The sequence below is a fragment of the Lepidothrix coronata genome, unplaced genomic scaffold (assembly GCF_001604755.1).
Source record: "Lepidothrix coronata isolate B3197 unplaced genomic scaffold, Lepidothrix_coronata-1.0 Scaffold149, whole genome shotgun sequence".
NCBI classification, from domain to species: Eukaryota; Metazoa; Chordata; class Aves; order Passeriformes; family Pipridae; genus Lepidothrix; species Lepidothrix coronata.
This window is the reverse complement of record NW_016690329.1, coordinates 1,786,309-1,802,985: the sequence shown is the minus strand read 5'-3', so window position 1 is coordinate 1,802,985 and position 16,677 is coordinate 1,786,309. Positions and strand designations below refer to the sequence as shown.

The following is a 16,677-nucleotide window of genomic DNA, read 5'->3' as shown; positions in this document are numbered from 1 at the left end:
AAAAAAAAAAAAAAAAAAACAAAGGCAAATGAAGATTAGGAAAGGACAAACTGAAACGGAAATGTTAAAATAAACATACTGGGGCAATGAAGGACACTTAAGCATATCACAGGCTCTCACCCCACCACCCCCTTCCTCAACAAATAAAGACAGCTACTATGTATCTTACAACTCTGCTATCTATGGGGAAAAGCTTCGTTTTACATATAGTTAAAAACTATCGTTCACAGCTGAGGCTTTATCATACACTTCAGACAAAAATATTTGCTTTACATCACAGAAGAAAAAGAGTTACTGTAATCTTGGTGTTTCCAAAGACATGCAATCCTGGAACACCAGCAAAAAAAAAAGAAAAAGATAGAAGCAAAAATATAACTTCTATATTCACCACTTACTTCAGCTCAAAACTTGAAAAGGAAACAGTAAACACTATCTATTGTCAGAGTAATTGCAGATATCCACAAGTTAATGATTTGTCCCAATAATTATCTATGTGACAATCCTTGAAATGGGGAACATGAATAAGTTCCTCATTCTTACATTTTAACAAATATATTTGTGCTTGTATTCCATTTAAGGCAAGCTGGATTTCTGGAGTTGCCTGTAAAAGTTTAAGTTTCTCTAAATTTGAAAGCTTTACATGCAAACTATTGTCTCTTCAGGAATGTCTGATTTAAAAGAACTAATAACAAGTAAATAAAATATACAGCAAAACTGCCCAAGTGGAATTCAACAGACGTCTGATAAAAGCCTTCTCCGGATTTTTACTGTGCTCCTAGTTACTCACCATAAAAACTTCAGTGCATAGATAAAACAAATGCACATTGACCAAACCCTCATTTGCTTGTGTCTTGCCATTAGCAATACAGCTGCCACTTTTATTTTGTGCCTCAAAAATAATCTGTGATTCTTCTAGAGCGAGCATGTCAGGCATCTCAGAACACAAAGGGGAGCAAAAAGCCACATGCCACCCTACCTCCCAGGGACAGAGAGCTGCTAGTAGCCAGGAACCAATGTTAAGATAGGAAATGCATGAAAGCACCTATTCTGCAATCCCTTAAAGCAAATCTGTTACTGGTAGGAAAGTGATACAGCATTATGGTTACAAATATGTGGTACGATAATCTACTTGATTTCCCATTGCATTCACTTCAAAGACACCAGCAGCTGCCTTTGTCACCGGTGAAAATCAATGTGAAATAGCAAGATAGACAGCTTGGCTTGCTCTCATGACCAGTCTACCCACAAGGTAAGCAAAGCAGCAATTACATCAACTGAAAGAGTAATTACATTAACTGAGAGAGCAGAACAGAAATGTAAGGACTGCACAAATCAAGCAGCAAACTGTTTGAACACTGAAATGTCATACTCTGCCCTATCAAGTCAGAGACAAGTTTGATCCTGCCTTGCAGATAAAGACAAAACCAGCAAGATTAACAAAACATCAAAAAAACTCAACAACCCAACAATTAAAAAGCTTGGTAAACTTCCTATTACAACTATGCAAATAGCCACAGACTATGAAAACAAGCATTCCAGAAGACCTAGAAAAGTAACACTTTATTATATGGTGCCACAACAACAGTAGTGTATTTAGAGAGGAACAAACTACTAAAATAAAATCTCTTTGATCAAATTTTATCAGGTGTAACTCTATCCAAAATCATCTGATCAGAAACTTTCTCCCAGAAATTCAGCTTGGCTGAATGTGGTCATGGCCTTACTCTAGTTTCCAAAGATCATTAAAAAAACAAAATAAAAGAAAAAAAAAAAAAGAAAAAAAAAACCCAAACAAAACAAAACACCAAAACAACCTGTCCAAACCCTGCAATTAATGTTAACTGGCGTCACTGAAAGAGTCAGTCACTCTCACAGACACTCTTGAGGAAACACAGAGCAGATGATTAGGTGTTCCCTCCCTCCCTCCTCTTTGAGATTAGGGCTAAGAAAACACGTGAACAGATTTTTCACTCCCATGTTTCCTTCAATGACCATATATGGAAAAAAAACTCCAGGTATGGATTTCCTTCATGGCATTATATACTTCTCTCCTTCCTTCTGTTTTCATTTGCTCACCAAGCCTGCTATTTAACTGGGACGGGTGGCATTCTCAAGAACACCCTCCCTGTATCAATCCATCACACTGGAACACACGCATGTACCTCAAGCACAGATGGAAGGTCATACAAAACTACTGGAAAAGAACCGAACCACGATTTATGTTCCTTGTTTCCCAAGAGCTCCCACACAGAGCCAGAGCTGCAGGAATGTCCCATGGCAGACCACTCTAGAGATGCTGACACTCAAAACCTTCAGGTTCCTAAACCTGGAGGTTCTCTCCAAAATGACAGACATCGAAGAACGTGAGTTATCATGCCAACAGGTGACAGCACATTTATTTCTGACAGAAGAGTTTTGGTGCCATACTGACCTGGTTTCTAAAGGAATCTCAAACCAAACCACCGCTAAAAATTTTTTCAATTAACTATTTGCATTTTTCTAGCTACCATTAGTAACAAAATCACATTATTTGTACAAAAGACACACTGAAATAAGAAACACACTACATGTAATTTTATTTCTAGGCACACTTTCTAGGTTGTATGCATTAGTTTCCCTATAAAAAGTCTAGAGTTTTGCTTTGCTCGGGATTACACGACAGGAACGAAAAGTCTTTTCCCAAAGCACACTTAAATGGTGCAGTGGGCTCACCCACAATCAATACTTCTGAAGAGGCCATGGCTCAATGGAGATTTACACATCAAAGAAAAGTAGGTATGTACATTTCCACAAATCAATGTAGGGTTTCTTACCCCCATGGCAGAAAAAAATACCACAAATTGCAATTTGTCTCACAGCATCTCTTCATTAAAGTTCCTGAGCAGCTAAAAAAAACCACCTTGAAGATTGCAAGGTCTCTGTGGAAGTGCAGCAGTCTCCCTAGACATGTCTGAACCCTGCTTTTAGCAGTGGCTTGCTGCTGCCAGAGCAGTCAACCCTAGAATTAGCTGCAAGCTCCAAGGATGGGATGATGCCAGCTCTGTCCCAAACCCCACTCCTGGTCTGTACTGACCAGTTTGGCAAGGCAAGCACCCCGCTGGTGAACAGCCTAGGCTTGGCTCCAGCAGGACTGTAGGGCCACCCTGTGCACTCACATCATGGTCTGTTAACCAGCATTCAAGGACCAGCTCCGTGCTCACACAGTGAACTGGACTGGCATGAATCCTTAGGTACAGCACAATGCACTACATATTAAAGGGGATGGAAAGTTGTTTAGGCTTGTCAGAGATGGCATAAGGCAGCCTACATAGCACTTATTCTATACACCTACAATACTTTCCAAATATCTTTTAAAGATGGTGAGAAGTTTACCAATTTTAGCAGAGACTAAAGTGACTCTCTTGATTCTGCAATTCCAATAAGCATCTACAGGCAGATGGGAAGGGAAGCAAGGTCACCATAAAGTAAGATCATTTTATATTTTTACAGTTTGAAAATACCGTATCGGTAAAAGAAACAATAACAAAGATTATTTCTTAATCTTCTATTTTTAAAGATATTTTGTCTACTTAGCAGGTGTCAGAAGACAAAATTTTCATACAGGAGACATAACAAATAAAGAAAATTTGTGGAGAGATCATATATGTCCAAGACAAATTAGGTTTATATTTTTCTTGACTTGGGACTCTATCCAAACTTGCAAGGAAAGTCTACTGCTATAGTGCAGTCAAGATCTCCTGACATAAAAGTCAACAATTTCTCACTTCAGTCTCCTGCTCTTGGGTTCTATCTCATAGAAGTTCTTGCTGTGAGATAGCAGCCTGACCATACAATTATTGTCATTAGTGATGAATGATGTGTATGTAACATATTTCTGTCAAGTTAAAACAAGTTAATACAAACAAGAATGATTGTTGACCACTTTTGTTATGGGAAATCATCTCTCAACAGAGGTGGAAAAATAACGAGATCAATATAATACTATGTACTTGATTCAAGGTGTAACCAAGTACATAGTACTGTCTTTCAGAATATCAGACACACTTTAACTCTCAGATTGTACTTTTAAAATACTCCATCATTTGACAGTAAATTTTATGCAGTTGAACAGAATTAGCAGAGCAGAAAGTTCTTTTAGCAAGGAACTGTGTCAATTTAGCAAGCAACTGTGCTTGCTAAACAAAACTGTGAAGAAGGAAAACCTGAATATAGCCAGAGCTCAGATCCAAGAGGTCCAAGAACCACCAGAAGCTTATTTGATCTGATTAACACGCTATCTGCATTTCAGCCCAACACATGTGGAAATGTTACAGATGAAGTCTTAAGGCAAAAAATTAATCAGAACAAAATAACTTCCAGAACTATTTCCACACATAATTTCCTTTTAACCTAAAAGCTAACACTGAAGGAAGATGAAAAATGTCTGACAAGATAAAATGATCACTGCAACATACAGACCTTGAAGCCCAGGTACCTCATTTTCAGCCGTAGCATCCACATCTGCAATCAACGTTTTGTCCTATTATGCACAGGGCTTAACCATGTTCCTTTACTCTCAATAGCTCTGACCAATAATTCTGCTATATATTTTAGCCTTAAAATTTGCATTACATATTTATGGTGCTCTATCTGTCCTCTTGGAATGAGCTCATTTCAACCCAGCACAGAGAAGAGAAGACCAAGCTTTTTTTTTTTCCTACAGTTACCATTCAGACATGTCCAATATGTTTCTACATTCATCATGAGGGTTTTTTCTTTTTTGTTTTTTCTTTTTTTTTTTTTTTGCATTGCACAAAGATAAATTAAGAGTTTCAGATATCAAAAGTAACACTATATGAGTCAGACATATTTAACATCTAGAGGTTTCCACAAGTCTGGACTTCGAAAGGAAGAGATTTCCTTGAAAACACACTGCTTACTTTCCCATGCAGTAATAATGGCTACTTTTAATAATTAGGGGAAGATGTTCTGAAATGCACATACCAGAACCTAAGTGCATGAAAGAGTATCTCATTCTGCCTTCATTTTAGAATATAGATGAGCTAACAAAAATTCATTTTGTGGGAGTGGTGGTGTGATTTTTATTTTGCTTGCTTTAATCAACACAGCTTTTGAGAAGGGAGACAGCTGGTACCATCTGTTCCAGGACAGAATGAAAACTAAAACTTCTTTGCTGTACTTACATGTGAGGACTGAGTTCATAAAAGTTTCGGTTTCTGTATTCCTCCACTTTCTCTGGAGTATAAATGGGTAGAGACCTGTAGGGGTTTATTGATATCACCACGCTGCCAATGTATGTCTGTCAAAAGAAAAAAAAGTTATCGTGAATTTTTCTCTTTAACATACTTTTGCTGCTTATATGTTGTTTGCCCATTTAATGCTTCTGAAAAAAAACCAAAAACCAAACAAAATAAAACCCACCCCAAAAAACCCTGAACAAACAAACAAACAAACAAAAAAGCACCTAATTGTAGCAATAAATAAATATGTGCATACACTCGGAAATGTCTTAAATCTCTCTCAAAAACCACTGTTGGGTACCAAGAAGCTATTTCTACATAACTGAAAGCCTCTTATGAACATTTTTTAAAAGAAAGCCCAATGGTTCTATATTTCTGTGACTAATTCAGTTGGGGGAGGGAAAGGAAAAAAGGACACAGATGCTCACGAAGAACTCACTCCATCTGCATGGCAAATGTCACACGAGTTTTGCTGCAGCCCTTGGGCACTCACACAAAACCACGTAAGGCAATGCCAGAGTTGGACTGTGCTCCCCTTCCCAAGGAGGAACTTTATGACACTTTGCCAAAGCCTTGAGCACAGAACAGCTTCACAGATAAGAAACCTGAAGGTTAATAGCCTCTGACAGGTCTCCATCAAAGGAGAGATTTACTGTCAGGGTTCAAGTCTGACAAAGTCCTACCAATGACGCGAAGCATAAATTTTGTGTCCAGATTCTAAACATACTCACCATTACCACTGGAAAGCAGAGGGAGCTTTTTGTTTTACTCTGTTAGATCCCATCCGCTACTGAGCTGAATGAAGACCAGTTCTGTGCACCACAACTACCATGCCTGCACATGACACAATTAACTTGTCTTTGTTGAGCCTACTGCTGGGTGTCCCACAGCTCTCTAGGCCTCCCTCCAGCTGCAAAGGCTGCACCCAAATACACCAGAGGGGCAAAAAATGCCAAAACCCCACTCCATCCTGCCTGCAGATACTGATCAAAGATTAATAAAACCTCAAATGTTTGGTATCTCTTTCCACAACCATGAAATAAATAATTAACACCTGATGAAACACAATTTTCCGATAACCTGGGAGATGTAAAGCTGTGCACAAAAGCCACAGGTTCCCACTACTTGGATTACATTTACACTAATGACAGAAAAAAAAAATAGTTTTTACAATGTGCAGTGATATTTTAGTACCTCACAATCACTATGTGGATTTCACCCCTCAACATTTCTTAGAGGAAAGTGATGTAATTTGCACGTGTAAATGGGAGGAGAGGCATGAGGAGCCCAAGTTTCTGAGCAACAGTTTCAGTAGAGCACTAAACTACTGCCAGAGCTGAAGTCACAAATCAAAAATATTAATTGCTGCAACCCTTCCCTATCTAACTTTCAAGTCTAAAGTAATTTCATGCTAAATGCTAACTAAATTTGGTCCTAAGCAGAAAGCAAGGAGAGCAATATTTCCTATTTTCCATAGCACGTATATGGGCAGGTAAGCCATGAGCTCACGTGGCATTTTCTGTCCCAAACTGAGTGGAACAAACTAGACCCCAGTGATAAAACAAGTGGCATGAGGTCTCCAAAGACTCTCATAGTTCATCCTTGTAATGTTTACCACTCAGGATGAATCAGAAGCAGTCGCTGCTGACAACTCATTGAACCATGCTGCTACGATGAAACACAGCACTTCACCCACTGCGCTCAAGCCTCACCATTTCTAAACACCTCCTCTCCCTTTAACTGGACAGCACCTTCTGCAAAGCATTTCCTGACATGAATTCAAGCCCAGAACAGAGCCAATACCCTAGGACAGGCTGGTTTCACCCCAAAGGCCCGTGCTGAGTGCCGTGAGGGGAAGCAAGCGTGGAGCTGCCTCGCACCTCGGCAGCCAGGCTGCAACCCAACAGAGGGACAGCTCCAATCTGCCTCACACCACAACTCGGGAGGGTAGCACCCTCAGAGGCATTCAGATACAGACAGTTGAGATCAACTCCAAAATAATTAAGATTTTTGCTTGTCTTAAACACAAACCGCAGCGTGTGCTTATGTATATGTTCTTCAAACAAAGAAAAAATTGTTCTAGTTTTGTGGTCATCCTCCCTCTACGGAGGAAAGCGCTTTCCAACTATGTCTAATCTCTTTGGCTGAACAAGATGAAAATGCAGAAATTGCCTTTCTACAGTGTTTACTTTGCTCTCTCTGCACACATGTGGCCTTGGCAATTTGCAAGTCTACAGATTCTTGGCATGGGTGACAGATACCCAAAGCGTAAGAAGCTTTCTAGTCTTCCCAAGTGCATGGATACCCCAATTAGGACTCTTTCCTGATAAAACATTAATATGTTAACTTGTTTCCTTCTAAATCTTAGGAATTTGTGAATTCAGCCTGTTGTGAAATCAGTTTTGGAAAGTATCAGCAGAAGAGAGATGAAGGCCAAATCCTGAAGATTGTATTTTGAAACATTAATTCTTCAGAACTCAAAGATTTGCCCCTATTTTGCTACCTTAATAGCATACAACTTAATTGCTAGGTTCCTTGAAGTACCTTGAAATGTTAAGGTAAAGAACGATGAGTGAAAGTAAAAACTTTGATTTTTAATTTTAAATACAGGCATTCAAATGAGATTTATTTAGAACCATCTCTTCATAGCTAAGTATTGCTTAGACAATGTATTTTGGGAATTCAAGTCAGCTCTTTATTGTCAGACATGAACAAATACAGACCATTTCCTAAAATACCAATATTTCAAAAGGTTAAATGACCATATGGAAACAAAGACATACTCCTGTCCATCTTAAACACCAAGCCAAAGCATGCCAAGAAATCACTGTTTTTGCTGCAAAGCTGCTTACAAGAACTAATACATCTCCTCTTCTAGAAATGCCAATCTCTCAAAGCTGATGCCTAATAGCTACTTGCTAATGATGGTCTGAGAGATTCCACATAACAGGGATAAACAGATCCGGAAAATAGCTTTCCCACATAACATCTGTCTTCCCACCAGAACTCTATTATAAACAAACAAAATAAATGGCTTAAATCCTTGAGCAAGCGACAAGCACAGAAACATTCCATTGCTGAAAGCAGAACACCCAAGAGTAGTGGGAGACCATACCACAGTACCCCAGGGACAAAAGAGATTCTTTATTTTCCCTGTTTAAGGACAAAAATGAAACCCCAGAGGAGTGCCTCATGATGATGAACGCACAGAATACAGTCAGGAGATTTGATTTCTTTCTTGATCTTGACATGGTCTCGTTATGCAAGATTGGACAAGATCTGCTGTCTCCTCAAGTTTCGCCAACTAGACTTTTGATAATATTCCCTCCTTCTTTCCAGTTTCTACTTTATTGCAATAACTCACAAAGGCAACTTTTGTCTCCTTGCTGTGTTTGTCCAGAACCCAAAGCAAAAGGGCCTCTCACTCAGCATTTATCAGTGCATCTGTCATGTCACATGGAGACATTGTGATGGGCTAACATTTCATCTGCAGAAAAGAGCATTCAAATTTTTATCAGCTTAAATGACAATGCATTCTGCATTCCCCACCAAACAACACATACCACTCGTTCCTATACCCCAAGCAGGAAGAAAATTCCAAATCCCAATTCAACTGGAAAAGCTGTTGATATTTGTTACACGCCATTTCTAAGTACCGTTGGAGATGCAACGACCAAGACACTTTGATGCCCCATTTTCTTCCCCTAGGACTGGAAGCCAGTGTAAACACCTGGGGCAAGATACTAGGGTTACTTCAAGTTTATAGGTACCTTGCAAGGCCTTCTGCATCTTTCTAACCCAAGCCAACCCTGACTTAAGAAGAGGCCTGAAACAGCAAGATGATATAAAGCTCTTATTGCTAATATACAGGCAGCAGCCTCTTCCCAGCCAAGGGCTGAGGAAAGTTCTTGCTAGAAACTGGACATTTTCAGCTGAGAGGTCGCAAAAACCTTACAGTGAGCCCAGTGTAAGGTCCCCAGAGACCTCCACAGCCAGGATGCACAAGCACTGCGGTGAAATCTCATACACAGGGAAGAGGCAGCACAGGCCAACCCAAGAAGAGGAGCTTTTGGAAGACCACTGGTACAGGTTATGGGAGAATATTTCACAACCTGGGATACAGTATAGTAAAAAAAGCTATTTTTTCTCCTGTCAAAGTTAGACTTGCAATGCCCCAAGGGCCCAGAAGAGACAAGATTACATGTGCAGAAGCCAGGGAACACTACTGACACTAGTTGAGGCTGCAGCACAGAAGCTGCACAGCTGGGGCTCTCGTAAAAGCCTGCTCTGTATCTTTAAAAGCTTTTCTGGATCTGTGGCAATCTCTGTAAAGCAACCTTATGCAGAGTTTAAAATCGTTAAGCATCTACACCGATTTGCTGCAAACCTTCTGGAACTGTACTCTACATCCCTTTTGTCAGTTCTGTTAAAAACAAACCCATGCTTCTAATCCTATGGTAGCGTGTAACAATCTAGAGGAACTGCTGCTGCACACAACTCAGTCCTGCTGTAATATGCCCATCTGCTAATGTATCCTTCAAATGCACTAAATTCCCAGGAGACAATAGGGTTGCTTTATTTAATTATTTAAACACTGAAGCATGGAAATAGAAAACAAAGAAATTCTAGTAAAATAAGATTATTTAGTAAAATACTGATTCTTCCCCTTTTGTTTAGCAATTTTTATGCTCCAACATAGTGGGTTCCTTTGACTTTGAATGGTTTCAGATCATGCTGCTAAAACAATTCATTGAAAAGAAAGACAATAAAGAACAAAGAGAAATGTGATTAGATTTTATTGGAATGAATCCAGAACCAAGGCTTACACAGCTATGTTTTCACTGGGGGGAGAGTGCTGTGTTTTGGTTTTGTGGGGTTTCTTAATGTGACATATGCAAAATTATATCTCTAATATAATACTCATTTTTCTTTGTATTTGCCTGAATTACTGCAGTTCTGGAACCAGCCAACTCATAAGCAGGTGTGCCGCTGCATGTTCAGAACAGCTGAGGCCAAGGAGATGGTAGAGGAAGCCTGCGCTTACACGTTCTAAATTTTCTGAACAGTCTCAATCTCAAACAGAACCTGGCAAATTTAACACTGCAACTTTACTCCATAATGAAGTTTCCCACTTTAATAAACATTAGCAACTAGATCAGTACTTTATTAAAATATCATCTATTATTTGAACAATCATGCTGTGTGCTCAAATTTGTTTTACATTGTGGTTGGCCACAATAAAACAGCTAAATGCACTGTGTTTCTGGTTCATTGTGTTTTTCTTCATGTTGGAAACAGAAAGCTGCAAGAGATAATAGTTGAAAAGAGTAAGGAAAAGAGTAACATAAAGACTAAAAGCAAAACCATCTGAGCCCTTTACTATTTCTGGGGCTTTGATTTACTATATTCCTGTGTATGACAGTGTAGGTGTTTGTATTGCTTGGCAGAGAGGGAGGGGCGGGGTACTCGAAAAAGACAAACAAACAAACAAGAATTTCATCCTGTAACACTCCAGGGTTTGCCGGCACTGCTTCATGACAGCACATACAAAAACTCTACCTGTGATTCAAGCCAAGAGCTGCACTTCCCCTTGAGCCAGTGCTGGGCTAATGCTCCTTGTGCTCCAGTAAGCCAGGAGCATGAGCAGAGCCTCCAGGTACCCTCTGCAAGAGACTTCACAGGCACAACACAAGCCCAGCATCCCAAAGAGCAACAGTCAAATGGAAATAACAGGAACTAAAAGCTACTCTTCAGTAAACTGCAAATACAAACTAGACTCTCATATGTAGTCTTTCTCTCTCTCTCTCTGTGTATATATATACACACACATGTACATATATACGTGGAAAAACCTCTCCTTCTCCTTGATACTGTTTTTCATCTTAGTTTGGATGTAGTCCTTTATAATTTTGTGGGTATAACTGAAGAAAAATATCACTGAATTTTTGAATAGACACAGTCTATTCTCCATGATGATGAAAACTCTCTTGCTCAAGACCACCTTCCCAGAAAGAGCATTTTAGTCCCAGAAACACAGTGGACGAAGTCTATTATGTTGTAATACCAAAAAAACCAATCCTGGTAAGTTAATACATGTGCTTAATGCTGTTATTAACCACGACAGGCAGCCTTGTAAAACCTGCACGGGAGAGCAAAGACTGTAAAAAAAAAAACTACCTAGAAATAAGAAACTGAAGCAACAGTATCCATAGTTCAAGCAAAACCACCTTACTGCTAGAGGAGACAAAATAACAGCCCTGTACCAAATACGTTAATGCCTGACATCATGACCCAAGAAACAAAGCTCACACAGGTCACACAAAGGCAGAAGCTACATCTATATCCCAAAGCAAACAATCGCAACACAGGCAACCTATGTCAAAGAGGACACCACCACCACTAAAATACTCTTCAGTATGGGCTTGATCCTGCAAGTCACTGTGCAAACAGCAGCAGTCTGAACAAGCTGTGGCCAACCCACACTGGCCAGGATCAAGCCCTGAATCACACTGCAACGTGTTTTGAGATCCGAGCCCTGAAGTTAAGAGCAGATCATCTGCCAGAGAAAGACACCCACATGGCAAGTTGAAGCGAGTACTTGAAGTGGATGCATGAGCGCAGATTGTTGGGTTTCTCTTCTGAGTTTCTTCAGGGCACAGAAATCTCTTCCCTGCCCAGTGAATATTACTGCTAACCTCAAGATCATTATGACAGACTCTAGTGTTATTATTAATGAAGCAGACTAACCATCTCTGCTGGTCACCTCTCTGACTAAGTTGGGATGTTTTTATACAAACAAACAGAATTCCTACACAGGATGCAACTACAGGCAAACCTGTAAAGTAAGTGATGAGGAAGTCAACCCAAAGGTAACATGAGGAATTTTTCAAGACAGCATGTAAATACCCCTCAATACCAGTGCTTGCACACTTTTCAAAAGATAAAGGCTTGTTTTCATAAGCAAGCAGTAGCTGGAGATGGGACAGTGTCTGTGCCAAGAAAGCACCGGTGAAAACATTAGTGAGAACATTAATTCTAAAATGTTTCATTATTTCTGTATGAATGAAATGGGGGCGGGGGGCTGAGATATACCTTGTGTCATGTTGCAGGAGGTATAGGCTAACTTACAGTCTTCAGGGTGAAAATCATGTTTTTACAGCACTTGGACACTTTTGCTTTTATTTCTGTCATTTGTCAATCTTTCATTAATCTTTCTTTTGTGTTTTTGTTTCATATAATGTGCACTGAAACCACTAGGAAATGCCCCAAATGTTGTCATCACCTTAGTGAAGAAATACACAGTATTTCGAGACAGACCCAACACTATAACAATCCCTGGGGCCCTACTGGAGGCATTTCCCACACCACCTCACTTTTTTTTAAAGGTTTCACATCAGAGGCAAAAAAAAAAAAGAGTGTGTAGGGAAGGAGAAGATCCCTATACACAACCCACCAAATGCATACAATTTTCTGTGATCCTTATTAATGTTTTATTACCCCTCTATGCAGACACTGCATGTGGTCCTACAAACCAGTGCCTCAAACACTAGGCTCAGCATCGTGGGAGCTGTATAAAAAGGAAACAAAGTACTGCCTTAAGATAAGTAACTCTCCTCCCACAAAGCACTTCAAGGCAAAAAGCAGCCAACCTGCTGCCTGTGAAAATCTGTACTCCTGACTCTGGGCAAGTTATAAAGTTTGTTTTACCAGAGCAGGCTGATTTGAAGGGCCAGAGGACCCACAGGATTTCTATCTAGGTAACAAGCAAAGCAAGATTTGCAGGGAGGCAGAATACTTCTTAGGCCACAAGCTATCACAGGAAAAGATGAGCCTTGGGCACACAAGCCCTTTTTCACATCTGAAGGAGAAGCAGCAGGCTTCAAGTTCCTAGCCTATGGCAGCTGCAACAATATTATTACTACAACTCAGTAGCTTCCCTCAAAGGGCAAAACTGTTGAGGCACTGATGGGAAAATTGCTCAAACTGACACAGGCATTCCCCAAGGGAGGAAGAGAAGGAGATGGGAGGAAACTCAGGTCCCCTGGGCTCCCATCACAGGCAGATGGATGGCTGCTCTGCTCCAGCTCTCAAACCATCCTGCCTTTAAGAAACTATTCAGTCACCACACCTGCCACTCCTCAAACTCCCAAAGGAAGACCAGCAGCCCAGGTTGGACTTGTTGGATAAACACAAGTAAAAACATGAAAGTACAAGAGAGCAGGGTCAGATCTGGCAGGAAGAAAGACTCTTCTGCATGTTGCTGCAGGAGCAGCAAAGCACAGAGCAGCTACCAACCAACATGCACACAACTATAATAATGGCCAGGCAGTGAGGGTCTCAGAACGTAGGTTTGTTTAGAGTGACCTTCTCTTAGATGGATTGCCTGTGAAACTCGGACAGTGGCAGTGAGGGTCTCAGAACGTAGGTTTGTTTAGAGTGACCTTCTCTTAGATGGATTGCCACACAGGGCTGACGAGCTCCATCTGCCCGGGGGGCCGGGAATCGAACCCGGGTCACAGCGGTGAGAGTCCTGCACCCTAACCACTAGACCACCAGAGGCCCCCTGCACACAACTAGGATGTACCAAAACCACAGGGGACAACAACCCTCATCAAAAAACCCACCAACAAAGGATTCCACCTGGCCTCAACAACAGCATACTAGAGACGTACATGATCATGTTGACATCAGAAGGTAATGAAACTGAGAGGAAAATTGAACTTCAACAATCACTCGGTCACTTTATTACCACAAAGATTTTCTCAGCCAGTTGCATTTGTGTTTCCCAATACCACAACACTCCGTTCTTACAGCAGCAATGGACTTATATGGAGAGATGGCCACACAAGGCTGATGCAGACCAGGACAATTGGTCTCATTCACATAATTCTGTTCCCTACTCTATTCTTTCATAATGTAGCGTCTGGAACAGTAGGTATGAGTGCAGCAGGAACAAAGCAACTATGCTTGACAGCAATTCAGTAAAGTCCTAAATACTGTAAGGTAGCTGAAAAAGGGATGAATCAATAATACAGACAGACACAGTGGAGTAAAGGCAAGTCAGAAATAAAAAGGCTACCCCTAAAATATTAAAATAGAGATCAACAGGAAGTAGTTAAGTCTATGAAACAAGCACACCAGAAGAGCCATGCCAGCAGAAGGTGGCCACAAGGATGGTACCTCAAACAGATAAAACTGACTTACTACACTGGAATGCCAAATATTTAATGTTTCAGTGATAAAACAACAAATGTTCAGTAACATAAGGCTGTTCCTGCCCAAAGCAGCCCACAAACTCCACGCACCAGAAAATACAAATTAAACGCTGACATCAGAGAAAGATTCTGTTCTGCTGTAAGAACAAAAAGCAAACAAACATTTTCTTGTAAGGAACAAAATGTTGACCTCTGCAAATTTGGGAAGACTTCAAGAATCAACATAACTGTGGGGAAAAATGTGCAGGGCAGCAGAATAAAGCTGTATCTGACCTCTAAAGGCTGACTCCCGTGAGCCTACACAGCTCCACTCCCCTCCAGACTCCTCACACCTCCCTTGACACTTCCACACGCCTCACAAAGCAATAAAACCAGTACAAAAATAAGTTTCAGACTAACACATACACTACATTTTATCCCAAACCTCTACCATTCATAAGTCACTGCAAACGCACATATAGACAGATGCCCCTCTCCCATTTGTCTGCATCCCAAAATACAAAGGAAAAATTATTGCTGAGCTGGATTGGATGAGCGTATTTCAGCCAATTTAGAAAAAAAATAAAATAAAAAAAAAAGGGAGGGAGTTCAACAGAACAAGTCAAAAATTCATCACACACAAACTGAATTTTACAAATGTATTTAAAGTTTTCCATGAGGTCTGTAGGTCACACATTTTAACTGCACAAACTGCTCCCTGGAACCTTCAAATAATCAACATTGTGGGATTTTTTTTTCCTACTTGCTAACTGCATTGCCCATGAGCCACTTTTTACTTTGTAAAGTTAACGAAAAACTCTCACGGGCTTTTGTCACCAACAGTTACAGAAAAGATCTTTTGTGGAACAGTGATGCAAATTTTATCAATGAAAAGTTTAAGAGTTGCTAACACAATATAATAAACAATTACAGCTTTCTAATGAGATTTTTCTTGGTCAGACATACCTCAGACATTTCCAGACATGACTAAACTCCAAGATTCCCATTTCCAATTAACACATGCATGTTACCCAACGAGCCCTCCCCCCACCCAAAGCCACTCAGCATGAGATTACTGCAGAATGTGATGGTCTTTAGTAGAATATTTGGCCAAACTCCAGCTCCACCAGCCTTCATGCTTATTTTTATAGGCACAGCCTCCAGCTTTGCACTCTGGTATGTAACACAACACCCAAGTCTATTAAACTTTCCATCAAATACACATAAAATTGAACAACAGGTAATCAAGCCACAGTCTGTTCCCTAATAGTTAGGAGTACACTTATTATCCTGCTTGCACCACGGCATGAAACTTAGCTAAGCTTCTAAAACAGCTTACAGTGAACGTGCCCAGGATGACACAAAGGGACCACCAGAGGATCCAGATCTGAATGCATTTGCAAGGGGAGCTCTTACAGAGTAGCATTTCAAAGAGATAAATGGAGCTGGCACTGAGATCTCCAACATCAAACATTCAGCATCAAACATAACTGTGAAAGAGACTCGAAAAAACAAAAACTCTTCTAGTGGAATGAGCCCAACTATCTTGTCATCTTTGGCTATGGGGAGAGATTTGGCATTGTTCACTGATGGTTTGATCTGACTCACATTTCGTAGAATCACAGAATAGTTTGGGTTGGACGGGATATTTAAAGGTCTCTAGAGTTCAACCCCCCTGCAATAAGCAGACATCAAGCAGAGCCCAGCCCCAAGCTGACTTCGAATGTTTCCAGGGATGGGGCACCTACCACCACGCTGGGCAACCTGTTCCAGTGTTTCACCACCCTCATTATAAAAAAAATTTCTTCCTTATTATCTAGTCTAAATCTACCCTCTTTTAGTTTGAAACCAATATCCATCATCCTATTGCAATAGGTTTTACTAAAAAGTTTGTCCCCATCCCTCTTATAAGTCCCCTTTATTGTTTTACCTACCAAGACTGGCTAACACAATCATGCAACATCTGGCCAACCAAAGCATTTTCAAAGCTATCCATGTTACAGGTCTCATTCCTCACAAGAAACCCTTTTGAAGGTTATAACTGCAACTCCATTTTAAAACTAACATATGTAGCACAGATACACCCTTCAGTCTGCAGGAAACTGCTTAGAAACCGACATTGAGTAAGCCTGGTTTACTGCTGAGAAACATTTCAATCTGCTCACATGGCTTCAATTTGACTTTGTTCTTTAAACCTGGATACAACTTTTGGTAATACCTAGAATGAAGCACTGACATGAAGA

General features: G+C 40.4%; 1 protein-coding gene across 6 annotated transcripts in view; it reads right to left on the bottom strand.

The window, feature by feature from the left end:
• MYO1B (myosin IB) overlaps positions 1-16,677 on the bottom strand; it is a 97,518-nt gene that overhangs the window by 77,668 nt on the left and 3,173 nt on the right. For all 6 annotated transcript variants that reach the window (XM_017828524.1, XM_017828526.1, XM_017828529.1 and 3 more), the window contains exon 2: positions 5,184-5,299. In XM_017828524.1, the coding sequence (XP_017684013.1) occupies positions 5,184-5,299 (116 nt within the window). The remainder of the gene's footprint in view (positions 1-5,183; positions 5,300-16,677) is intronic.